Below are 27334 nucleotides of genomic sequence, written 5' to 3' on the forward strand. Positions count from 1 at the left end.
AGCTGAAGGAAGTGGCGTTGAGTACTGGCATAAGGAAGCATAAGCAGGGGAAACCGAGCGAACCCTAGAAGCCAGGCAGCCAGGCAGCCAGAGAGCCACAAACCCGTGCCCGAGCCCGAGCCCGAGCCAGAGCCAGTTTATGCAAAAGGGAAGCTGTTCCTGCCGTACTCCCCTCTGCCCCTGAAACCACCTTCCTTTTGCGTAAAAATATATCCTCTATCCCCTACTACATCCCGTTTTTGTGTGCTGTTTGCTATCATTGTGAAGGAAACACTGTTCGCGCTAATGATGACGATGATGTACTGCAGGACGTGTTGGTTTTTGCTCTTTGCTCAGGCTCCACTCTGCTCTGCTCCACTCTGCTCCACTCTGCTCTGCTTTGCTCCGCTCCGTTCAGCTCAAAACAAATTAAAATCAACCAGGAAGACAAGGCCAGGAATGCAGGAACAGGATGCCCCTTTACATGATAATTTCATGTTTCTACGTAATTATGTTAATGGATGGATTTCCCTGGCGTTGAAGCGCCAGGCTGGCTAGTGCCCGGCTTTCGCTCAACTTTTGTGACTTTGTAAAACTGCAAAAATTATATCAAAGTGTTAATTATGTTTGTCTACTAAAAGGGCAAGCAGGCCGTTGGATGGCCATTTGAGGCTCCTGCCCCATGGCTGGCTCCTCTCCACTCTTTTCTGTTCATAATTCAGTCCTTTGGCTGCCAGGTGGCTTTAATAGACGTCACAGCCAGGAATCTGCCACACCTGAGAGCTCCTCCCGAGGGAGCATAAATTCTGCGCCGCATGTAGGTAAAAAAAAAACGAAAACAAATGCCTTTATGATTTGTCGCAAATTACTTTAGAAAAGTTTGGGGCGCACACACTGGCGTTCACGTTCGACAAACAACAATAAATCATGGTACTGGAAGCCAGAGACGGTGCCAAAGGCAGAGCCAGAGCCAGAGCCATTCTGCGGCCCCACATGTGGGGCGAAAAGTTTTGTTTTTTTGAGCTCTGGTGCTCTGGTGCCGTCGCAATTGTTGCCACCTGTAACCGAATTTAATTAACAAATTGAATCTTTTGGCGAACGATAAAATGCAAAATCGAATGCTTCATTAGGCAATGAAAATGTCTTGATTCCATATGGGGTTTTTTTCTCATTCTTTTACGTTTGGCATTACGTGATTTATGGCGGCGTTCCGTTTAGTGGGGGATTGCAGCCACAAATCATGTCTTTGATTAATTGGCCAACATCATCGGAAGACGTTTAAGAGCCCCCCACACGCGTGCTGAAAGTCATGTAATCTTCTCACACTCCACTCCTCAGTCTCCCCTCTTCCCTCTCCACTCTCCACTCCCCTGATGATGGCAGCTTTGGGTTTTTCCCGCTGTTTGCTTTGATCGTTTATTTGTTTGTTTTACAAAAGTTTTTTCTTTCTTTTTTTCAATGTAAACGACGGCCTAAGGCCCCCGGGCGGTTTATACCTAAAAATACGAAGAAAAACATCAATATAATGGCCCATAATTATGTGTAGAATGAAATGAGTATTTTTTTAAAGCTTTTTTTGTAAGTAGTTAATGAACATAGAATTATGCACAGCTGTTAGGTTTCTATTTGCTTTCAATGGAAGCTCTTTTCTCACATGAAAACCAATGTTCCAACAGTTTTGATGGATAGATTGTATGGGTGCTGAAAGCCTGAGCATCTGACACGCAAATTTAGTGTTCGTTTGGACACCAATTAATCCTTGTTAAATGCTGTTTGTAATGGGTAAGCCTCTTAGATATGCTTTCATGCAAAAAGCAATTCAAAACCGTCTTAAGGGACACACGCAGGATACACTCGGAGAAACGGAGTGACTGTAATATTAATATACCAATAGATTCGAATCGAATAGAGAGTGGAAAATACAAAATAAATTAATTAATATCTTAGAAAAGCAAATTATTTAAAATAAAAATTATTTAATAATTTAAAAAAATGTTTGAAAATAAAAATGGATACAAATAATAATAAAAATAAAAAGATTAAAAATTAAAAATATGTTTAAAACTATGAGACGTATTAAAAATAATTTTTAGACATTTTTTGTTGTAAATGATTTCTTTTGAATTTCTTCTATTTTCTAAAGCAAATAATTTAAAATAAAAATGATATAATAAATAAAAACAAATTTAAAAAATTAAAATGGATACAAATAATAACAAAAAAATAAAATAAAAAAAGGAAAATATAATCATTTATTGTTGAATGTGTTAAAGATCATTTTTAATAAATTTTTGGTTTTAAATCAAAATTATTGCCATTTAATTTCCGTTTTTCTCCGAGTGCAGAATGAAGAAAGACCGACTTCGTCGCCTGTTTGCCTCATAGCTCATCTGGAGTACCAATGTGTCTCCACTCGAAATATAAATTCCAGCCAAAAAGAGAGAGCCCTTGGGCCCACCTGTGTCCTGGATAAAACAAATAGCCCTGTCATTTGTCCGCGCCCTCCAACCAAAGCGTTGCTAGGACACATATTGACTGGGTCTCCGTCCCACCTGCCGTATACACGTTTATTGTATGCGTATGTACGCGCACTCCATCAAGTGTCTAGTTTCCATGACGGCCAAAGATGCAGTGGTAGTGGAAGCGGATGGCTTATAGATAGATCTGTATGGCCTGGACGGACTGGACCACTGACACGTGCTGTCAAATGGGACAAATGTTGCGTATACGCCATGTGTTGCTAAGTGGGTTTTTCGGTTATTAGACGACCGCAAATTCTATTACTTGGCCAGGGGCAAAATTAATTAGGCTCGCAAATCAACAAGTTCCTCTCTCTCTCTCTCTCTCTCTGAGTGTGTGTGCGTGTGTCGTCTGAGATTTTCGACTTTTCCTTTCTCATGCTGCTTGTTTTTTGGGGGCTGTCAATGTCCGGAACGGAACGGAACGGGACGCTGGATAAGTCCAGAAATAAAAACCAATTAATTAAAGGCCAATACAATGTAAACAAAATGAAATGAAACGAACCAAAGGACAGAGCACGGTGGGGAGCTCAGAGCTCTCAAAGAATCATTGCATAATGGCTGTCTGGGTAATTTACGTTGCGTATACGTACACGCTGTCTGTGTGTGTGTGTGTGTGTGTGTGGCAGCCACAGTTCCACTTATTATGTAAGCGGGCATTAAACTACTTGCATAAATCACTTTTGCCGGCTCGAAACACAGCGCCTTCCATGCCTTCCGTGCCTTCCGTGCCTTCAGTGCCTTTGGGGGCTTCTCGGCGGTGATTAATTATTGGGTGAAAAAAACCTGCTACAAAGGACTCGCGTCTGCACTGCATTCGCCGTGCATCTGTGCATACCCTGTGTATGTCTGCCAATATGTGGAAAACAAATATGGAATGTTTTTCATTTCTCGCATAATTCAATTGATGTTGGCATTTCCATTTAAAAAGTTCAAACAAACAAAAAAAAAGCAAAAATAAGCGAATATGAAATTGAATCATATGCGCACACACACACACACACACACACACAATGCCCCATGCCCACAGAAGGAGGCTTGCTCCAGGGCGCCACTGTGTTGCTGTCAGTGTCCTCTCCGGGGGCAATATGACAATTAGTTACCAAAGCAACAACAGAAATACCTACAAATGACAGCAAAATACACAAGAGAGTGCGAATGGAGGAGGGTCTAACATGACGGTGGGCGGGGGTGTAGGAAAAGAGGAGCTGGAGCACCGCATAACACGGCCGCATGGCCGCCTGGCAGCCATTTTGATGACACCAGAGGACACTCTTCGCAAACACGAAATGAAAAGTCGCACAGGGTGGCTGGTGGCTGGTGACTGTGGCACGTTTAGAGTAAAAGCTGGCACAGCAGCTGGGCAAAAAAGCAACTAAAGCACACGCTCCACAGATGCCGATGAAGCTGCAGAAAAGGCAAAGGAAAAGTAGCTGAAAGCGGAGGCAGGCAGGCAGGCGGCAAGCATTTAATTATAAAATACGCATACGCCGTGGTGCGCTACGTGCTTCAGTCGTCGTCTGTTGTTCCGCAGGTTGCCACGACACCAGCTAATTCATCAATTTCTTTCTCAATGAGCCAAGATATTTTTGGCCCCACGAGCATTTCCACGAAACATCAATTTCGTATGAAAAATCTCCACCTCCACTGGAAAATCCACTCCAATATCGACTGGGTTTATAGTTTGTTTTGACATTCCAGGGTTCTACGTTCTCAATGCTCTGCGTGTGCTCTGCTGTGCGTTTAATTAAGATAAATCGCACAGAGCTCAAAGGTAATTAGTCGAGATATTTATTACAATTACCTGTCAGCGACAACGAGTGCACTTGCCCACCCCCCCTACCCCCCCTACCCCAGCACCAACACCAACAAACACTAAGCCAAGTCGTGCACTTGGCTCTAACTATGTTAATTCGTGCGATAGTTCGTTGTGCGGGGCAAAATGTCAAACGGCTTGCGGCACGGCACAGTGGGACGAGTGGGTGTCTCTGTTTTCAGCCTGTACTGTACTGCTGTTGTGCCACAAGCACTAGCCCTTGGAAATGACACATTAAAGAACTTGTTCTACGCTCGCAGTGTCTGTAGAGCTATTACCAAAAAGATAAACGGCCCCATTATATACAATAGATCGTTTCCAAGAGTCGGGGAAACCCCCAGAAAGTTGCGGCCGTTCCAAAATACGTTTCGTGGCTGGAACTTCTTCATTTTTGGGCCATTAAACGTAATGCTTGCTGGCCAAAAGAAAAACACAAAACACAACATAGAACGGGAACATCGCTGGTGTTTGGGTAGTTGAAGTATTAGATACCCTTTTGGCTACAGTCGGGGATGATTGGGTGATTCAAAAATTAATGGAGAGGTATCTCCTATGCTCTCTCTCTCTCTCGAACAGGGCCACAGATATCTCTCAGTGGGCACTGTGCTCTCTCACTCGCTCCCGAGCAAGGGAATAGGCAAATGGCAAGAATAAAGGACCAACGAAATAACGGAGGCACACAAACCACAACAGAAAGGAGTAAATACATCCATCAGAAGATCATACACTGAGAATATGAGGTCTAAAAACTATAAAAAAAAAGTAAGAAATTTTAAATCTAAACTTTTGAGAAATATTATACTAGAATTAAATATGTATACATTTATGGGAAAATTAATAGGAACTTCATATTTTAAATTTTTCAATTTTATCTTAAAATTTTGTCTATATTTTTTTTTTAGTTTTATACAGGTTTTTAAAATTTAAAATTTTGTCTATATTTTTTTTTTAGTTTTATACAGGTTGTTAAAATTTAAAATTTGTTTGTTTTTTTTTTATTTTTTAAATTTTAATACATTTTTTGCCCAAGAAATTTATTTATTTTTTTAATCACCTGTGACTGTTGTATAAGTTGCTTTAAAAGTAACAGTAAATAGCAAATTGTATTAGTATTTTATAATCATATACAAAGCCTTTAATAAATGAAAAAAAAATAACAAATAAAAAATAATGTGTAATTAAAAAATATATGCAATTTCCCTTATTTGCTCCATGGCTGTATATTTCCCTCTTGCACAATATTTCCCACAAGTTTAATGCCTTAAAATCCACTATTGCCCTCTGGCAAGGGTATACATCGACGAAAATAAAAACCCACTAAAAAAAAAAGAATCATTAAAAAAAAAGGAGAAAAAAAAAACTGCTCATAGACTTATGGACTTTTAAAAACTTGGCAAAACTTATTTCTGGTATGGCAAGCAGGCCTGGGCCATTAGGCCACACTGTGCCACATTATTATGTATGTATATTTATGGCCAAGAGAGGGAAAGAGAGACAGATAGTCTAAGCTGTAAGCGGATTAACTGTAATGTTAATTAAAACTTTATCTCTGGGCCAAGCATCGCGTCTTAGGGCAACTAATTTGCAAACAAAGTTAATCGCGTATCTCTGGGTCGCATTGATAGCCCATGGCCCATGAATGCTGAATGAAACGTTCATATGGCACGGCATATTTATGCAAATGAGCGGGAGAGTGAGAGCTAATTGAGTATTAATTAAATAGTTGTAGAGCTGTGGCAAATCCTAAGCGTACATGTGTAGTTTGTATGGGAATCAATAGAACAAATGGCGGAGTGGTTTGGGGGCGAAGGGGCATTGTATCAATTATGCCAATGCCTGGCTGAAATCATATTATCTCTCAAAGAAACTATACTATACCATACGATGTGTGTGTGTGTGTCGTTCGCCTTATAAGCCGAGGCAGCAATTTGCATAAACAATTAATCATGCAAAGCGCGAAACGTGCACAAAATTCGAAAAGAATAACAAACTAAATTTAGTTGTGCCAATGGGGGGACACCCTGCTCTCCCTTCTCTCAAGGAATCCCACTCTCTGGCAAGACAAAGAGAGAGAGCCAAGAAGACCAGAAACAGAAACCAAACCCGATGCCGTTGCCGATGCCGATGCCGCCTCTCATCGGGGAGGCGCAAGGCTTGTCTGAAATTCATAGAAATTGCAACGCATATGATTCAATTTTGCCTTTCAGCCAAAGCCAAGAAGCCAAGAAGCCAAGTAGAAAAATAACCTGAGGAGAGCCTGTGTGCGCTCTGGCAGCGCCAATAAAACGTGGCCCAAAAGAATGCAGTCCGAGAAACCAGTTTTTAGCGTACAGCCTGTGGACGCTTTTTTTTTCTTTTCGATCTCCAGCGTGACAGGGAGGAAAAAAAACCAAACTCCACCAACAACAAGTGAACCAAATTCTTTTTAACGAGCTTGCACGAACATTTGATCCCCCCCAGACCCAAGACCCAGAGCGAACGGACCAGCAGGTAAGTGGTGGGGTTTTTTTTGGCCAAAAAGCAACAGAATACCGAACGAAAATTTAGAGAATAACAAAAAAAAAAAAAAAAAGCCCGACCATCAGTTTCAGACGTGGCCAAAGCCAAGAAGTGTTAAACCCGAGCCAAGTTTCTGCCTGTCCGGCGTGTCCGGCGGGTCCGTCGTGTCCGCCGTGTCCGTGTTCATATCTCGTGTCAATTTGCAAGCTGAATTCTGTTTTTTTTTTCTTTTTGTTCATTTTATTTATTTATTCCTTCTTTAATGCTTTTTTTTCGTTAGTTGAGTTTTGGTTTTCGTTTTCTCTCTCGAATTTTTTTTTTGCTGCTTGGCACAAAATTTAATTGCAGCCGGACTGAGAGACGGACGGATGGACACACCCTTTGCGCGCCAGAGTCCAAAAGAGTGTCTTGTCTCCTTTTCCGAGATACTCCTACTTTTTTGGTTGATTTTTGAGTCGTTTTTTTTGCCACAATTTTCGTGGCTGCCTCTTCTACGCTTGGCTAGGCTCCTAAAAAATGCCCGGGACACATGCAATGCAGTGGGGGGGGAGGGCCGGGGGCATGACTAGGTATAATTATATATTTATGAAATTAAGTTAATTATGCTAAATGCATTTTATTATTTAGTTGGCCGCAAAGCGGCTCTAAGAGCTTTGCCTCTCAAAAAGCGTGTTCATTCATGGGATTCGAATCGGATTTCGGTTTGGGCTTGGGCTCGGGTTCGGGAATGCTCAAAGACTGGGTCTGAGACTGCGACTGGGACTGGGTCTAGGCCCGGTGGCGGCAGTCTGCCCGGCCCGGCACTGGCTGAGTGACGGACAGACTGGGGGATTGGCCCTGGTGGCTGGTGCCTGGTTCGGGCTCTGGTGTTGATTGGTAAGCGTGGAATACAAATTAATAAATTATACACCATGCTCTGTACTTCTTTTTTTGTTTTATTTGGGTATTCTTCGGCGATTATTTAATCATTTTTCAGCGAAATGCCGCAGAACCTTTCTCAGGCGAGGGTGCCACAAGAGAAAAAAAAACAATAAAAGGATTTAAAAAATACAACCCCCCCCCCCCCCCCTTTGGGGGGTTAAAGACGTATTCAATGTCATTACAAATCGTGGAATATTTTTAATGATTATTAATTTAATTTGCCTGCAAAAACAAATACCTTATCCGAAATCCGATTTTCATTCATAATTTTTAATCAATTAAAAAAATAATTTACACACGAAATTTAATTGGTTTAATTTATGAATGATACCAGCAAAACCCAATTCAATCAAGCTGAAAAAAAAATTAATTTTCCAGCTCATTGAAACCGGATTTTCCTATCAAAATAAAATCTATTAAATATGAACGATAAATGCTATAAATTCAATTTCCAATAATCGTAAATAAAACTTTTCAACAAACATATTTTTTATATCGGATAATCTCTGGACTAATTGACAGATTTTCCAATTCAATGTTGGCAGGCAAAAATTCACACGAAAAAATCTCATTTGACATGAAGAAAAATATATTTATACATCAGAAAAAAAAAATTTTGTCATTTAAGTCAACAATTTTTTTTTTTTGGCCATTATCGCACTTTTTGATACCGTCTATATTTAGACCAAAAAGAAGTGGGGGGGGGGGCACCATTATAAAGTCATGTTTACGCCGTGCAAAAATGCCATTGAATGCCAGAAAAGAAAAATAGATATATATTTTGTGTGTGTGTTGTTCTGTTTTTAATCTTTTGCTCAGGGGAAACTGCCTCCCTCCCCCCCGAAAGCAGAATTTTTGTCAATTGATTCGCCTGTCTGGCTTTTTTTCTCCCCCGAAAATACGCATTAATTTCATTTATTGCAATCATCTTGGGTTGTTCTGGCTGTCATGGTGAGAGCTCGAAAGTTGGACGGTTGACAATTTTAGAAGAAGAAGGAGCTGAGCAGAGCTGCTCACGTAGCCATTCCTAGGCACTGATTGTGTTGATTACGCTGACCCAGTTTTCGGCCTGCCAAGGCTCTCTCCAGTGCCACCTCTCCTTCTTCCTGCCTCCCCCCCTGCCCCTCTCTCTCTCTCTCTCTAGTCAAATTCAATGAACTCGAAACTTGCTGATAATACTCACAATAATAATAATAAAAGTAGTAATAATGTTGTTTTCAAATGACAGCACAGACACGACCCGGTGTGCGGGGTGGGGGGGGGGGGGGGGGGGGGAGGGGTGCCGGAACAAGGACAAATGGCGAGGAATGGCAAGGAAGGAATGGAGTGGTAGTATAGTTTATAGGATGTGTGGCAGGAATGGGAGGATTGTCACTCAAAGTCGAACAAGAGATAGATAAATGACATTGGGCTCCCCCTCTCTCCCTCTCTGTCTCTGGGCCTCGTTTACACACACACACTGGGGGTCCCGGTCCAGGCTAACAAAAAAAAAACCTACTTGAATGTTGCGTTTACTTTTTAATAGGGTTTACGGCACACAAATCCACGAGCACTGGAGATGTCTGTAAATTGTTTTGTTTTCTTTTGACCACACAATGACTAGGCGAAAAAAAAAACACACACACAACACAGGTGTCGCCTCCCCCTCGCCGCCCCCTTTTGGATCCCCCTCCAGCTACGGCACCATGAAATCTGCTTTTATGCTCCAACAGACGGAACATATTTTCAAATGGACAGAGTGTGTGTGGGGTGGGGGGAGGGGGGCAGGGGGCAGGGGGTGGCCACACTCACCTATCGACATGATCGGACATAAAAGTTCTTTGCCGTTTGGCAAATTTTTTGTTTTCTTCTTTGGGCAAAGCGTCAATTACCGCCGCCACAGGTCTGTCCGGCCTCCGTCTCCCCCTTGGCTCCCTCTTTCTACTCCCTCTGTTCATTTGTCTCTTATTATACCCTGGTAATTGTATAGCTCATGGGGGCATATTGGTTTCTTTGTGGAATAATATAATTATTACCCATCAACGAGTACAGGGTATGAAATCAGGAATCTAAAGAAGAAATATAATGCATGGGCTCGTTGGGCTCTCTTTCGCCTTCCTTTTGATTCGTCCACTATTGATCCCTTAACTTCTCATTTGATAGTCGGACACACACACGCACATTCTTCAAGATAATGAGAGCATTCCACTGCCATCTCAGGCCTAAGATCTAGCTATCTCGTTCTGCTCTTTGGGCCTTGGAGAGAGCGCTGTGTAGGCATTCGGTTTGCTCTCAACAAACGAAATCAGGGTGCAATTAGTGTTGGAGTCAAGATGACACTATACAAGGCTTTCCGCTGCCGCTAGACGCTCTCTTTACGGGTCTTATTTTCCTCAGTACAACAGAAAACTTCGTTTTTCTCTCTCTCGCATCAAACATAGCGTCAAAGGGCTACCAGTAGCGCTGAGCGTAAAATAAGACCCCAAAGAGAGTTAGCGGACCACATTGTATAATTTCATCATAGTCGGACACACTTACGCACATTCTGCCAAGTAAAGAGAGAGCATCCACTGCCGTCCCAGCCCTAGGATCTAAGATATCGCTCTGCCCTTAAGGCCCTATGTACAAGCCGCTCTCTGGCTGTCTTGGCTCTCACCTGCACTGCTTGCAAGCAGCGAAATCAGAGTGCAATCAGAGTGTACTTCAATGAGAAGAAGAGCTATTCCAACAATCTGCTCAACAATCGAGGGGCTATCGGTATCCTTGTAGTCCATACATCCCCTGCTCTAAACCGTTTCTGTTTTACCGCCTCCCTTGGTTGTTGTACGTCAATAATATGCGTCATTCTAATACGAAAAAAATAAATAAATAACACAAAAAGAGAGAGAGAGAGAGAGAGAGAGAGAGTGGTAGAAAAAAGGAGGAAAAAAACTCGGCTTACACGTGGTACTACTTTTAATGGATTTTATTTGTACTTGCCACTGTCGTTGGGCCACTGAAGTCGGACCCCCAGAGGGGAAGGGGGGGCACGAGGGGAGTGGAGTGGCGGTGTGGCGGTGTGGAGTGGACTGCCGTGTGGTGTTGCAGGGGCCAGGTTCAAGTTGTAAGTGCTATTTTCATTGTTGTTTTCTAAAGTGTTGTCGTTGTTGTCGTTGTTGTAGTTGTGCGTAAAGCAGTCGAAACGAACAATGACAAACAATATTGCTTACGGTGGGAGGTTCCAGAGGGGGGGTAGGGGGCGGTGTGGGGCACCGACATAGAAACGATTGAACGATTGGCTGCGATATCGAAAGAATCCCAACAATTGGCTATGTAAAGAAGCATGAAAGTGCCTTATAAATAGAGCCCAGGTAGTCGTTCGTGAATTATGAATGTTTTTTTTTTTTCGGGGGAGCAGAGCGAATGGATTGCCCTAACGAACCTGTTCCAACCCAGATCTCCGCCTGTCTCTCTCTGTTAATTGGATAAGGAAAACCAATTCTAGCTGCTCTAGCTATCACCCAAACTATTCCATAACTATTTGTTAGGGGATCGTTAGCTCTCCCTCTCCTTTCTGGCAATCCCTAAGCGATGCCCTAAGGCTCGCACTTTCGGACTGCTTTGGGAGGCTATAACCATAGAAAAGACCATCTGATAATGCATTTTCCTATGAAATTTTACAGACCTGTTACCGGTAACTACCGCCGCATCTGGCGCATGATTTGCCTTCCTGTTATGGCCATGTAAATTTGTATTTCAATGCCCCCCAAAGTAAAATCATCCAATTGCAAAAGTACATACATATTAAAATAAAATAAAGGCTCTTTGGGTTTTTTGTTAGATTTTGGGTCACAGCCGCCACACGCCACATTTTGCTGCCTCATCTAGGCCATTTATTTTATTTTTTTTCTTTGGTAAACCCTCAACTTTAGACCCAGTTTAAAGCAGAACCGAGGACCGTTTGAATGCTATTAAAGCATTTTCGCGTTTATGGCCAACACTCCCACTTCTACTGCCTCCGCCTGCGCATAAACTTGGCTCCAAAATGCTAAAAAAAAAAAAAAAAAAAAAACGGGGAGAAGAAAAAGTTTTCTAATGTGGCGCCACGGCTACGCAAAATTTATGCCAACTAACTTCTAATAATAATTTTAATTGCCAAACGGCAGCACTTTACGCATTATAAAACGGAGAGCCGGGGGGGGGGGCGGGCAGGGCCTGGGGGGGTTCGGAGTTTGCTTTCATTTCGTTTTTTATGTTTTCATAAGGTTTTTATTTTTTAATACTTATTTTATATAAACATTTCGCAAGAAGTTGGACGCATGGCACATGTTACCGAAGTCGGAGATGGAGGAGGATGTGGAGAAGGTGGAGGAGGAGGAGGAGGAGGAGGCGGAAGAGGGAGGCGGAGGGAGGCTGAGAAATTAAATTACAAATGTCATGCTGACTAGGGGGATATTTTCTTTCATTTTTGTCGCTTTTTCTTCTATTTCATGTTTCTCTGGTTCGTTTGATACCCTGTACTCGGGAGAGCACACTGTGGGGCATATTGGGAGCACTATTATTTATTTCCCTATTTATCCTAGCGCTAAAAGTTTATTTTTTTTCTTTTATTCCTTTTTTTCCTAGAATTTTGTTCGAAAATTATTTACTTAAATCTAATAATTATTCCTTAACATTTTATTTTTTAAGTCATCGTAATTTGTCCTGTGATTGTTTTATAAGCTGCTCAAACAACATAATTTGTATCTGTGACATTATTTTATAATCAAAAATACAAAATTCAACTCTAAAAAAAAATAAAAAATAAAAAATTAAATTTTTAAGGAAGTAATCAAATCGGGGTCAATTATTTCTGTTTTTTAACAGCTTTCAATAAATTATTTAAGTCCCATTTTTAGTTATTAAAATACAAATTTAAAAAAAAATTATTTTATCAATTTTAAAAAATAAAAATTTTATTTGTACTGTCTTTATATTTTTTTTAAATATCAAAAATATTCCATAGACAAGTTTCCGTTCAACAAATATTTGAATCACATCGTGAATAAAAATGTATTGTAAATTACTATTTTTTAAATTTAATAACTAGCAACAATTTTGTATACACTTGGATAGTTTTCAGACATTGATTTTTTTGTTCTCTCTGAGAAAAATCATTTGCTACGTTTTTGTCGTGGAACAGTCATAATGTTCCTCATGATTTCTTCTACATTTTATATAAAATAATCTATATCTATATCTACAATCTATAAATATAAACAACTCAAAAAGGGGTACACAGTAAAAACTAGTCCCAATAAAAGGGGTAACCAACCAGTCGATATGCTCGACTATAAGATTGCTACTTGTTTCACGTATTGCTCTCCCCGTAAGCAAAGAAACCTTTCCATGAAATTCGCACACGTGGATGGAGGGAATGGGATTGTAGATGTAGATGTGGCTGTGACTGTGGCTGTGGCCCGAACTTGAAGCCTTAATATGCTTATGTGTCGACCGAGCGGAAAAGTACCAAGAACCAAGAACACCTTCCTGCCGAGCCACACACTTCCCCAAAGTCTCTCCATCAACAGGAATGAATGAAAATTAATTGTCGTCTACTTATGGTTTTTTTTTTTTGTTGCTGTTCCACTCTTTCTATTTGGGCCCTGGCTGGTGGGACAGACAACGGTTCTCTAAATACCATAGTATTTGATATTTGGTTCGGCACACAATGTTTGATATATAAAAACTGAATTGTCATCTTTGTCTAGACGAAATAAAAACGTTCAGAAATAAATACAATACTTGGACTTTGACGGAAAGGAGATCAATGTCTCAGTCTCTGTCTGGCTTTTAATATGTAATCTATTCAGTTATGGGAATGATTTGATTATCATAAATTCACTCCAAGTCCGTATCTGTCTAGAAACTATGTATCTTTCGCTTCCTCCAAACTTAAGTTCAATGTTCTCTTGGTACAAATTTCAAGTTAAAGGAAAAAATCTTCGTCCACGGCAATTTCCTAATTTAACTAATAGAATTTTACTTCATTTTTTTGCATCTTTTTATTGGACACCGCACGCGTCGGATAAATATCTACGGGGGGATGATTTTCGTATAATTGTCAGCACGAAAGAAAAAAAAAGGAAATATGTTTCACAGACACTTCCTTCCACCCTCCTCCCTCCCCCCCTTCATCGGCAACAGAAGATTATGAAATTTGTAAAATACTTTCCCAAAAGATTTTCCCCCGCGACGATGGAAAAAGTAAAATCTTTGCTTTCTTGCTAAGTGCGACTCTGCCGCAGGGGGGGTTGGGGGCTGAAAGGACCCTGATGTCCGTCCATGTTGTACTTAACTGATTTTCCCAAGAATTTTCACATTTCACGGGGCGAACAGACCGCCCCGGGGGGCATGGGGGGGTGCGAGGCGAGTCGAATCGAAACGAATCGAAGGCGACCTCAGCGTAGCAATCAGTTTAAAGCTGTCAAGGAAATGCCGGAGATTTTCAATGAGGCTATAAAACGAGGGGGAAAACTGCTGCGAATAATGCGACGCAGGATCCTCTCTCTAGGCAGGACACCATCGTCATAGCCATAGCCATTTTCTCCCTCTTTCTGTTTGGGTGCATGTGTAGAAACTTTAATCAGGGAAAATGCTGCTGCGCTACGTACAGGCACAGATACAGATACAGATACATAGATAGAAAAAACAGTTTTCGGGGAATCGAGGCGTAGCTCCGGTGCTCCTCAAGACACCGCAAAAGTCTACTCCTATTTCCTCTCTATTCCCTCCCATTTCTAACCATTTTAAGCTGTTTCTTTCGGCGCCGGCAGCATTTAGGGCTCATCTTCCGTGCTATAGCCTCCATCCAGGCTCATGGGGACACTCCACACTCCACACTCCACACTCCACTCAAGAACGGCAAACGCCTTGCATTTTGTGGTCTGGATGAGCCGATTTTCTGTTTTCTATTGCGGCCAGCACAACGTTGACTCCTCAAGTTGTTGTTTCAACTGTTTTTCCACCACCCCCACACCGGCTCTTGCCTGGTTCTTGCTGTTTGTTTGCTGTTCTAAATACTCTTAAGGAAAGGTTCCACAAGAAGGAAGTATTTTCGACTCTAGAAGGTATATTGTGGGAGTATTCTGGAGCGATATCAATGGGGATTTGTCTTTGGTTAGGGGCTGTGATAGCTCCTATATAAGACATAGGAATGGTCTGGTAAAGGTGTAAAAGAATAGGCCTGTGAATAGAAAAAAAACCGCATACATGTCGTGTGCATGACTTGTGCTTATCGAGAAGAGAATGCTGCAAAAGAGAATGCCGCAAAAACAAATGCCGCAAAAGAGATTGCCCGAAAAAGTGCATAAACAAAATACATGCCCTGTGCATGATACGGCACACTGATGCTCAATGCTCAAGTTTCTTTCTTTCACTCAATTATGGTAATATTTTCATTGTAATTTTCTTCCAGGGTATCCATCCGACAGATTCGGGCGCCTGAAGCAGGCATTTCTTCTCTTCGCTGTGCTGCTGCTTGTGGTTCTTGGTTGTTGGTTGTTGGTTGTTGTTCTTGGTTGTTGCTTGTTGTTCTGGTGGCAGCAGCCAAGTTTGTAACGCTGCTTGAGATGTCAAATAGCAGAGCGCCACGCCATGCAGCAGGAAGCACTTGGAAATTGAAATCATGCTTTGGGCGCCAGTTACGCAGACGCCGATGCTGACGCCGACGGCGACGGCGACGCCAACGCACCGAACAACAACAACAATAAAAGTGGCATGCAACAACAGCAGAAACAACAAAGAGAACGAGAAGGGTCCCAGAGATATTTGCATATGAATATGGAGCACCCAGAGACGGATGAGGCGGGGGGTGGGGGGGGTCTTTTCGGGTTGTTGCTTCAACAGCAACAGCAACAGCTACAGCAATGGGGCACAAACGATTTGTTGCTTGCTACACACAGACACACACACACAAAGGAACAACAACAAAAGATCTGCTAAGAAAACGTATACCCTTTATCCATGGAAGGGCGGGCGGGTTCTATGCCCTGGAAGAAGAGTACGAAACGCTTTGATCGAAACGCTTTAATACTTAATTAATTACATATTTATTTGTGTATAAAATAATACTTACAAATAATACTCTTGAAATTCTAGAGAGTTATGAGTAGGCAGAAATCGGAAAAATAGTTATTTGTTGGCTTTGAGAGGCAATAGTTTTTTCGTTTAAAAATCTTTAATCCCCAAAAATCGGGCTATGATTTCTCGAATGTCAAACCATATGAAAGATACTCGATACGAACCAAGTAAAACAATACCAGTAGACACGTTCTATGCTTTTATTAGGTACCAAATAAAATCTATTGGAAACCATTTAGAAAATTCTCATAGCGCAGACGAAGCTATTGAAGCAATTTATCTACACTTTATCCGAGTTATCACCTCCAGAAATAAACTAAAACTGGTAGGGATACAAGTAGACTTCTGTAGATTCTGTGAACCATCGAAGCACAGCCCATAAAAGAAGATCTCAACCTTTTGGGTGGAGCCACAGGGCACCTTCCATAGGATTTGGGTACTTAAAAGTTTATTTAAAGCCTTAAAAGTATCATTGGCCGGTAAAAAATACGAATAAATCATCGAAAAGCAACAAGACCTTGTAATATCGTATCCAGTAATAGTAATCCATCCAACAGATGATTCTGGGACCTTCCATATTTCTATATTTATCCCAAAAAAGAGATAGAGAAGAGTTATGGGTGTCCTCTCATCATTCTTTAAGGGTATCTTCAGCCTCGACCTAGCCATCCTTTGATGTTTGATGGCTGCTGTTGTTGTTGTTGTTGTTGTTTTTTCTGTTGATTCTATGTTTTGTGGGTTTGTGCCTCCACCATAGCTCATGGTGTGTGTGTGTGCCTGTGGTGTATTGCCGGCGGCAGCAATATCGTTCAACGCTTGTTGGTGTTGTTGTTGTTGTTGTTGTTGTTGTTGTTGTTGCTTGTGGCATTGGTGGGCTCTAGATGGCGCCACACGCTAGCGAAAATTGAATAAGAGGCTCGAGACTTGAAGGCAATTCCCGGCAAAAGATGTAGGCATGCGGCAAGCGGCAGTCAGGCAAGCGGAAAGCAGGAAGCTATACCAATAACAAACACACATCTACCCACCCACACACACACACACACACACACAGATAGACATGTTCGTGTAACAAGGAAAAGTTATGTAGTGTTCCATGCCATGTAGTACCTCCGGATACCTTCCACGGTCCCCCCCCCCCCCCACAGCCCCTCATTTTTTCTCGTTTTTTCTCCATTTTCCTTTTTATATTTTTTTTGCTTGTTTTTGGGTTACTTTGAATTTAATGGAAAATTTATTGACGACATGCCGCTTAGTCGTTTGACTTGGACTTGGACTTTTGCTTTTGCCTTTGCCATTGCTGTTGTTGCCCCAAAAGCACCCGGAGGCGACCCACTCCCACTCCCCCACTCTCCCTCTCTCTCGGGACTAGCTATTTCCCGGCCAGCAGGCAGCTCCTGCTCCTGCTCTGCTTTCACTGCTTGTGGGTCTGCCTGTGCTCTGTCATGTGTGCAAAGTTTTCGCATTTGGTTTGGTTTCATGAACTTACCCATGCCCTTTCCTTCTTCCAAGCAATTGGGGATAAATAGTTGATGATTGTGTGTGCCTGTGTGTGGGGGAGGATTTAGGGGCTGATCGAATGAGGGATGACCGCATGGATATGTCCCACGAATTGATGGATTGTCTCTCAGGCGCATTGAAAAAACATTTCAGCGATTGGCATATGGCCAGATGCGGGTCTGCGCCGCCACAGCATCAGGGCTTTTCTTTTTTACATTTTGGCTTTGACTTTGAATAAAAGGATGAATGCTCCCCGTGAGAATGTGCCAGGTGTATCTCTCAATTTGTTTCATAATTCCAGTCAAATAGATGCGGGCCTTGGCCCTGCCTCTCTCCCTCTCTCTTGTATGACTTGTTCACTCCACAATAAATTAGAATTATAATTTCGCTTAGCCAAATCAACGACGCAATAACCGGGCCCGATGGCCGGCTCACATGCAAAAAGGACTTTTGCCCGAGAGCAACCCCCAAGAGTAGCGAAACCGAAGCCGAAGAGGGTAGTTTTTTGGCCGTGCCGCGCCGCGGCAATCCTCGGCCCAATCCTCAACGGGGGATCTGCGACGAACAAACTTTTCTCGCGTGTTTTACCAACTTTAATATTTTATGTTGCTGATTTTCTTTATGGGATTTGGCCCTAGAAAACCACCCATAACCCGCCCAAATCCCGCTCCTTTGAAAACTCAACAAGTTTTTGGCCAAGACTCCTGGGGTCCTTGGTCCTTGGTCCTTGGCTTGGAGTGTGGCATGAGGGCGGACACGCCTGCCCCGTTACGCCATTAGTTTATGATTATTGGCCAAGTTTAGAGCCAGATCGAAAAGGAGGGGGCGTACAGTACTCACCTGTTGTTGGCTGTTTGGTGAGGGTCAGTCCTCCATTGTTATCGGTCAGCAGCAGCACGGGCAGCAGCAGCAGCAGGATCTCCAAGAGTTCAATGACAAAAAGGCTTCGATTGTAAAACAAAAACATTGCAATCGGCTACGTGTATGCCCTTTGCCCGATGGCTTCTCCACCTTCTCCGACTCCTCCTTCTCCGACGCCTCCTACTCCTCCTTCTCCTACTCCTCCTTCGGGTGTCTCCAACCAAAGTCTGTGACTATATCCTACAGTCTGAAGCGATCCGGTTTGTTGCTTTTTCCTTTCGTTTTCGGGGGGTTACGATGTGTATTTTCTCATATTGTTGTTGTTGTTGCGATGACGGCAGCTCTCCTTCGAAGATGAATGGAAAAATCAAATCACCGAATTTTATTTACTAATCTAACGCTAACACACACACACACAATGGCTTTGGGGGGACGGGGGGGGAGGCGGGGTGGCACACAAAAGTATGCTAATATATTTGGCTTGCTTTTGCGGGCGGGGGCAACGCCACACGCATAAATATTTTACGCGTGCAACAGTGCGTATACGCAATTTGTTTAATAGTCCACACAAACATCCCACAACACAACAGAATGGGTCCCGGGACCGGGACCGGGACCAGGTCCTGGACCCGAACCTGGCGCCAATGTCGTTTTGCTGTCAACGTTCAAATCTGGCAATTGATGGGGAAAGAGCCAGAGCGTGTGCAAAACAGTGAAGCTTCGCTGTGGGCGGTCCAAGATTTGTACGGCAAGTTTTTCCGTAACCTCAGCTTGAGAGTGGTGTTCCATTTCTCTATAAACATGATCCTAAATAATACTTAAATGTAAGTAAAGATTTATTTGAAAAATTTTTAAAAAGTTTCCAGCTCTTTAGACTCCTTTTCTGCGATGAATTTTATATCGTTTCCTTGCGATGGCCAAGGTAAAGGATTTCCTAGGAATCAATGCCTCAAAGACCCTCTCTGATGGTGCTATAATCCATTATTTATATTATTCCTATCCCACCGCTTGACCATTAATATTTCACTTTTAATCTGTGCTCGTAATTTCGGAGATTGGCCTCAAGAGATCCCCCCCCCAGGCCATCCTCCCACGCATCCTTTTCAGTATCATCTATGTATCATCATTAAATTTGTACTGGCTTTTGTGTTCCGGTTTGAGCTGTGATAAATTCTGTGAGTCTTCGACCAACTTCTGCTGACTGCCGACTGAACCATTGCCATTACGCACGCATCGTGCCGTAATCATAATGCTGATGCTCTGATGCTCTGATGATGATGGTGCCATAAAAGGCAGCGGGCACATTTCAATTCCACAACCAGAGACGGCGACGGCGACGGCGACAAGTACCACAAAGGCGCATGTATCTGAAAGATACATTTTCTAGCTTTCTAGAGTGCTCGGATTCGCGCGGCAAACCAAAGCGAGCACAAAAAAAAAACAAAAAGTATTCGCATAAATGAATGCTAAAATATATTTCGGCAGCGACTGCGGCAGCGGCAGCGGCTGCGGCTGTGGCTGTGGCTGGCTCTGCTGCGGCGCCATTACTGTTATTGCTGCTGTTGCTTTTTCCACTATCAAAGGCTTTCGCGAAGCACACGCTGACGCCAGCTGCGCCGCCGACGGCAATGGCAACAGCGCGACAGCTACTGAGGCTGCAGCCACAGACAAAGTTTTATATGTATGACAATTGCTTTTTTGTTGAGACCCAAACAAAAAATTGTAAAAAAATTCAATAAATCAAAAGAAAATGCAAAAAACTGCCAAAACAAAAAACAAACCGAAACAAGAAACAAAAAACGAGCGGCTCTTGCGAGAGTCGAAGAATTTAATACTCTACCACAAAGTGGGTGTAAAAGAGATTATGGTATGATAAATAATACTATACTGGGTAGATAATGGAATCAAGCTAGTGCCCGCTATACCCTTTATTGTTGCTTGAATTTTCACGCTTGCCAAACTTTTACTCATATCTAAACAACCTCTTCCAAGGATATGTTTTAGTGGAAAAAGTGAATTTGAATGGTTTTTCACTCTTGCTGCCGGCAAATGTTTTGCACACGCACTTTGGCGTTTATTTGTTGTGTGGCATGGCCCTTTGTTTACAACTTTTAATATACAATATTTTGTATTTGGCAAAAGGACAGGCCCCAAACGAAAAACCTCAATTTGAGAGATAAGCAAGAAGCGTAGCGTAAATCGTATTGGGGATTCTCCGTGCATGTATGTGTGTGTGTTATATAAAACAAATTGAACAATGCACATGTATGCGAAATTTCGGGCAAAAACACACACACACGCACACACACTGGCAAAGGCACAGCCAAAGAGAGAAACAGGCGCTCAGAATGAATAAAAGTTTGCTTTGCGGGCACTGACAGGGGGAGAGGGGGAGAGGGAGAGGGCAGGCAGGGAGAGCAAACAAAAATTCAGCAACGACGCAAAAATTTCGATTTCCTCGAAATTTCTACCTCGTTTTGTTGTTCTTCTATTATGCTTATTTCTCTTATTCATCATCTGCTCCTGCTGTTTGTTGCTGCCGTTGTTCTTCTTCCTTCAGGCGTTGTTCTCAATTTCACTTCCGCAAAAAATGTTGGAATTGCCGTCGAGGCGGTTAACAAGGAATGTGATGTGATCGCTAAACCGTCCTCGAAGATTGGACAAATTCTTCCAAGTTTCACTTTCGATCAACACTCTGGGAAAACGAAACTGGGAACAAGGCCTGATAATACATTTTGTTTGCAAATAAAGCAAAGCAAAGAAAACGAAGAGAAGAGAAGAAGCAACAGCAGAGGCAGCACCACCAGCAGCAGAAGCAGCGCAGCTTACTAAGCTTTTTCTGAGCATCATCGCATCCCACTCTGATGCCTGTTTTTGCTCCTTGTTTTTGCTACGCTTTCGCTTTGTTGCGTCCGAGAGCTTTGACTGCCTGCCTGCCTGGCCTGGCCTGCCTGCCTACCATCCGTGGTGGAAGAGGAAGAACTACTGTACTTTGGCGGTCATGTTTTTATTGCGTTTCATATCCTTTTTTTTGCAGTGGTGGAGGAGTTTGCTTTGTTTGGAATTTTTCGAGTTTTAAAATATTCATTTCTCACTTTTTTGCACTCCCCCTTAGCACGCACTTGGCGTATCTTCCCTCTCCCTCTTTCTCACTAACTCTATCTCTGTCTCTGTCGCTTAGATTATGTCATAATTTGGTTTTGGGAAAGGACTAAACAATGCCGGAATTTTTGACAATTGAACCTCTCTCTTCATATCATATCTCTTGCGCTCCGCCCGGCAGACAATGAATGAATCACATTTCGTTTTCATTTGATTTGCCACAAACACACACACACACGCACACACATAGATCCACTATCCATCTCTCTCTTTCTGTCTCTGTGCACGCATTGCACCGGCTCCTGTTGCCCGCGTCGCCCCCGTCTTTATGTTTGCCTTTGCTGTGCCTTTTCTGTTGTTGCTTTGCTACCTTTGTTTTGTGTTGTTTTTTCTTTGCATTTCCGTTTTACGTTTGTATTTCGTATTGCCTTTGCACTCTCACATGCACACGCACACGGACAGCGCCGCTCAAATCAACGGAATTACGCGCACAATTCGCCCAAAGCTTTGTTGTTTGGCATTTTTTGTTTGTTGCTTTGTCGCCCCGCTTGGCCAAAGATACAAAAGATTCACGTCTCGCAAAAATCACTGCGATTCAAAGATTCGGTTGCCAGATTCAAAGAAACTACGTCTACGCGGAGGCGGCGCTGGCGCTGGGGATTACAACGAAATAGCGAACGCGGGCCCGCAGCTTTCCCACCGAGCGGAGCAAACACGTCCAAACATGTACGCCATTCCAAAGGGGAATTGGCGCTCAGGCAATATAAAAACTTTTAAAACTCATATCATGGGAAACCCGCACGTCGTTCCCAGTAGCAGGGTGTGCTGGGAAAACAAGGTGGTGTACAGCCACCTAAACTGTTGTCTGGAATCGTGCGAAGCTCCACCTTGTTGTACGAATACACCCTGTCGGTAGTGCTCGAGCAGCTTGCCGACGGCTTACGAGCAGCATTTCACAAAAGCCGAGAGAGTGCGAGTTACATGTGAATCCAGTAGCATGTTAAGTTACCGCGCTCTCTTTGCTTTGCCACAAACAAGCTTTTGCGTAAGCTTGCATTTATTTGCCGGCATTTTTGCTTGCGCCGGCTGCGTACGAAATTTCAATGGCAACGTCGGCGTCGACGCCAAAAGCTCCGCATCTGGAGAGCATGAATGAAACGAAAGCAAAAAGCGCAAAAACAAACAAAAGCAGTGGGCTGCCAGACTGTGCTAAGATATGGAAAGGATATACTCCATTTCGATTCTCGTTCTATTGGGCTGGAGTAACAGATCCACTTTTCCGGAGGATCCAGAGTTAGGAAACAATGAACAACACATTAATTTAAAAATAATACTGACTACGGATTGCTAGGGTAAGCCGCAAGCCCCTAATTCACTTCTTGGACTCTGAAAAATTGATCGCCAAGAGCTTCTAATCCACTTGTCAAATGCCTTGTGCTCGTTTTTAAGCCCCTTTGCGATAATTTTGCGAGACTTTGGTAGACGCTCGGTTTTTGTCCGGTAAACGCTCTTTTCTGAGTCCGTCTGCGAGCATTTAGCTAGACTTCACTCATTCCTCCCGGATATTTATCATTTCTAAGTCCGTTTAGGAACATTTTATGATAGCTTCATTTTACTATCGGCCTTTGGTCCACTGGGAAAAATTTGTACCAACCAGAATTCCACTCCAAAAAATATTTACACCGTGTCACTAACATGTAAATGATATGTAATGTAAAATTATAATGTCAAATCCAGGAGGAAAGAACCCTTTGAAAAGTACATTAAAGATTGCATTTATTGAACGGTCTTCAGTACAGAGATTGGGACACGATTTATACAATTGAGTTGAGTGTAAAATGTCGCGAATTGGTGGAACGAAAGATTTCGATTTGATGTGATAGTTAAAATGCCTTAAACTCTACTCTAATCGGAGTCGGAGCGGGTGGATGCCTTCTTGGATTTTTTATGCTTACGCTTCTTGTCGCGATGCCGATCCTCGTGGCTGCTGTCGCGCTTGCCGCGGCTGGACGAGGGCTGTTCGGCTCCTGATGCAGCCCCGGCTCCGGGTGCAGTCCCACCTCCACTCCGATCCTCCTCGTGCAGCTTCTTGAGGGTCTCCGCCTTGAGGCGCTCCAGCTCGCTCAGCTCTCGGGTGGTGCGCTCCTTCTCGATATCGTCCTGTCGCTGCTTTTCGGCTCGGCGCTCCTCCTCTTTGGCTATCTCCTTTCGCATGTGCTCCTTCAGCAGCAGGGCTGCCTCGGCTCGCTTCTGCATCTTTTCGCGCGCCGCCTTTTCACGGTCCTCGTCCATGGGCAGGGCCGATGTCAGCTTGGGCAACGGGCTGCTGCGTGATCGGCGCCGGGATCTGCTGTTGCTGCGCGAGGAGCTGTGCCGGCGGCCACCACGACTGCGGCTGCGCCGATGCTCGGGCGAGGAATCATGACGCCTTCGTCCGGTTGAGTCTTGCCGCCTTTTTGGCGGCGAGTCCTGTTTTTGCTTTCTGTTTACCGGCGACTCCTGCCGCTTGCGTACTGGCGAGTCCTGGCGCTTCCTTGCCGCCGGCGACGACTCCTGGCGGCGTCGATCTGTGGGTGGGGACTCTTGGCGACGTCTGTCTGTAGATTCCTGACGCCTGTGATTCGGGGCCGGCGATTCCTGGCGACGGCGATCGGGTGATTGCTGTCGCCGCCCACGGCTGCGCGAACGCTGCTGCCGGCGACGATCGCCGACTGGCGATGATCCTCGTCCCCGAATGGGCGACAGGGGAAAGCGATTCTTGTAATCGTCCTGAGAGCGCGAGCGACGGCGACGGCCTCCGTCGGAAAAGGGATTGCGGCGATTGCGATTCATCTGATGCTGGTTCTGGAACTGATTCTGATGTGGATTCTGATGCGGATTCTGATGCTGGCCCTGATTATTGTTGCCCCCCTGGCCCCGCCGCCCCGGCGACGACCACTGCGCCCGCCGAGGCGGGGAACGACGTGAACGCTGGCCCGAACGGGAGCGACTCTTCTGATTGCGATTGCTGCGCGACGGCTGCGAGGCGGAGCGCTCACGGGAGCGCCTGGACGGCTGTCGATCGCGGTCCCTGGGCTTCTCTTCGTTCTTGCGCTCGTCGCGCTTGGATCGGCTCTCGTCGCGGTCCTTCTTCTGTGGCGCCTCGGACTTGGACTCAGACTTGCTTGGTTTCTTCAACTCCTTGACGGGCACCACCTCGGGGGGCTCGGGCTCTGGCTCGCTATCCGTCTGCTGCTCATAGTCCAGGGCATTCATGTCCATCGACTTTTGACGCTTGAGTGGTGGCGCAGCAGTCTCCTCTTTTGGCTTCTCCTTTGTTTCCTTTGCCTTGCGGTCGGGCTCCTTGCTGGTCGTGGCCTTGCCACTGCTGCCCTTTTGATCGGGTGTTCTGTCCGGCGTCAGTTTGCCGCCGTAGGTGCTGGCATGCGACAGCTCAAAGAAGGACTTTTTGGGGTTCTTGATGGCCTCCTCGTGGCGCTTCTTGCGCTCTTGCTCGCGCCGCTTTGTCTCCTCCTCCCGCATCTTGCTCTCCTCCTCGATGCGCTCCAGATCCGAGAGCTTAATGGTCCGATTCTGGGCATGTTTCCAGTGCGGCGGCGTATTGCTTCTCGAGCGACTGCGCGAGGGCGTGCGAAAACGCTGGAAAAGTAATTCGAATTAGAGTTTTTCTCTTTATATTTATCTTTCGTTTCGACTTACAAACACGCCGCGTCCCTTGACAATGCGGCCACTGCGAGATGTGGGCGGCGGCTGCTTCTTTGACCACCCAAATGCATTCCGATTACGGTCCCGCTCGCGTTCACGATCCTTGCCCCGATCGCGATTGCGGTCACGGTCCAAATCCCGGCCATAGCCGAGATCTTCGCGCACCTCACGCTCCTCCCGCTCCCTGGACCGAGACTTTTCGCTGCGCATGAGAAATTTGTTCGATACCTGGAAAAAGAACCAAAAAAAGTTTCTTCATTTGTGAATGGTATACTTTTGGAGGGGTCTGTACCTCTGGTATCTCGTTAGGATCTATCTTGGTGATGGTGACCAAAGGATGCAGTTCGCCTTCCTCTTGGTCCTCCTCGTCATTGTCTGGATGATGCTGGGCATGGCGGCCATTACCGCGTCCCTTATCGCTGCTGTTTTGGGGATTTGAAACATAAAAGTAGGGGAAATCCATAAAAGAAGTTCCTTAAAACATACTCTTCGCTGTCGCTGGCCTTTGCCTCCTTGCGGCGCTTCTTCTTTTTGTCCTTGCGCTGCTGTGTCTTAACCTCCGCCTCGCTCTCGTCGCTGTTTGTGTCCTCTGTGGCCGTTGAGCGCTTTCTACGCTTCTTCTCCTTTTTGGCTGTGGAAAGAGGATAGATATTACGGAATGAGAATTCCTCTGCTTGGCTGGAAGTACCCCACTCTACCCACCCTTTGTCTGTCTGATTAGCTCGCCGCAATTGGCGATGGCCGCATCCTGCAGTGGCCGCGAATTCCTGTCAACGGGCAGCTCTTCCAATTGCCGGACCAATTCCTGCCCGGTTATAACTTGGCCAAATACAACATGGAGACTGCAAAAGGGAATTCCAATTAGAATCCTTCATTTTTGTCTGAATGAAATACTCACTTGTCCAAATGTGGCGCAGGCTGTGTTGTACTACAATGAGAAACAGAAGAAGAGAAAAGATATTCTTTACACTTTGCTAACTTTTTTGGGTTGTTGTTGTTGTTGATCGTTGCTGTTGTTGTTGCAGTTGACAGTTGGCTGTTCTTTCGTTTATTCGTTGTTTTGTTGCAGAGACAATGCCTTGTGCAACAAAGTAAAAGATATCAAGGTGCCATGGAACATGGCCAAAGCCTGGCGTGGCCTGGCCTGGCCCGGCCCGGCCTGGCCTGGCCCGGCCCGGCCTTGAAGTCGCACATCAAGTCGAGTCGGTGGCATCCACGTAGAAGGATAGAGAGAGACACACACACAGAGAGAGACAGGGAGGAAACCCAGTCAGAGCCAGAGCACCAAAAGTCCATCTTTTACTTGGTTGTCTTTGATGAAGCAGCAGCTAATGGACGATAGGGGGCACGGCACACACGGCACTGCCATCGAGGAGGCGTAGGAGCAGCAGCAGCTGCCGGCCGCCCCAAGACAGACCAGACCCAAAGACGAATGCATTGCAGGGGGGATTGCAGGTGGTGGTGGTGGTGGTGGACGTAGTGGTGGTGGTGTTGTAGGTGGGTCGGTCGGTCAGTCCGCCGCAGCTCAAAAATTCTGCGCGCTAATCCCCGCTAAATGGCAATAGATTAATGAACAACAACAGATGTTTAAAATTGATCAAATAATATGGTTTAGAAACGGTCTGACGACTGGAACAGAACTGGAAAGATAATATATATGGCATGGGGGTTAGCGTGGGGCCTGGGAGCGAGGCGGACTTACATAAAGAATTGCGAGCCATTGGTGTTCTTGCCACGATTGGCCATCGACAGCAGGAACGGGCGGTCGTGCTTCTTATCGAAGCTTTCATCTGTCAAAATAAGGCAACCAAAAAGTCGGTCTTTAATTATTGATTTTTTCCAATGCACTAATACATGCACACAAGCGCGAGAGCATATACATATACACACACAAAAAGAGAGGAAGAGAGACGCGTGCTTACCCTCAAATGTGCCGCCATAAATCGACTCGCCGCCGGTACCGTTGCCTGCACTGAAATCCCCCGCTTGGACCATAAAATCCTTCACCACCCGATGGAATATGGCCCCCTTGTAGTGTAGTTTTTTCTCTGTGACCAGACCCAGGCCCTTTTCGCCCGTGCAAAGGGAGCGAAAATTCTCCGCCGTTTTGGGAGCCACATCGCCAAACAGTTCGAAAACAATGCGACCGACGGGCAGACCGCCGAGCGTTATGTCGAAGAAACAACGCGGACGCGTAGCACTCGCGTCGCGCTTATTTACGGTCATTTTTTCTATTTATTTAATCACTTTGCACGAACAGAATTATATTTTGACAAAATTTTCACGAGTTTTTCGCGTTGCACAATTGTACCAGTGTGACCGTTAATGATGAAATATACCGTCGGACCCTCAGAAA

At 44.5% G+C, this 27334-nt stretch overlaps 2 protein-coding genes across 2 annotated transcripts in view; both read right to left on the reverse strand.

Annotated features, from left to right (window-relative positions):
• The window catches only part of plum (IgSF transmembrane protein plum), a 63542-nt gene extending 41459 nt beyond the window's left edge, over positions 1 to 22083 (reverse strand). The window contains exons 1-2 of the mRNA XM_001358203.4: positions 21644 to 22083; positions 18151 to 18517 (exon numbers count right to left, since the gene is read on the reverse strand). Of these exons, the coding sequence (XP_001358240.4) occupies positions 18151 to 18277 (127 nt within the window). The 5' untranslated portion in view covers positions 18278 to 18517; positions 21644 to 22083. The remainder of the gene's footprint in view (positions 1 to 18150; positions 18518 to 21643) is intronic.
• A 949-nt stretch (positions 22084 to 23032) lies between these two features.
• Positions 23033 to 27319, reverse strand: Moca-cyp (nuclear cyclophilin protein Moca-cyp). Its single transcript, XM_001358204.4, has 8 exons — positions 26901 to 27319; positions 26681 to 26768; positions 25877 to 25906; positions 25681 to 25820; positions 25465 to 25609; positions 25271 to 25400; positions 24973 to 25206; positions 23033 to 24912 (listed from the first exon to the last, which is right to left on the reverse strand). The coding sequence occupies exons 1-8, from the start codon at positions 27202 to 27204 to the stop codon at positions 23179 to 23181; spliced, it is 2805 nt and encodes a 934-aa protein (XP_001358241.2). The 5' UTR covers positions 27205 to 27319; the 3' UTR covers positions 23033 to 23178.
• Between the last annotated feature and the right edge of the window lie 15 nt (positions 27320 to 27334).

This window comes from Drosophila pseudoobscura, chromosome 2 (assembly GCF_009870125.1).
Source record: "Drosophila pseudoobscura strain MV-25-SWS-2005 chromosome 2, UCI_Dpse_MV25, whole genome shotgun sequence".
In the NCBI taxonomy this organism is placed as follows: domain Eukaryota; kingdom Metazoa; phylum Arthropoda; class Insecta; order Diptera; family Drosophilidae; genus Drosophila; species Drosophila pseudoobscura.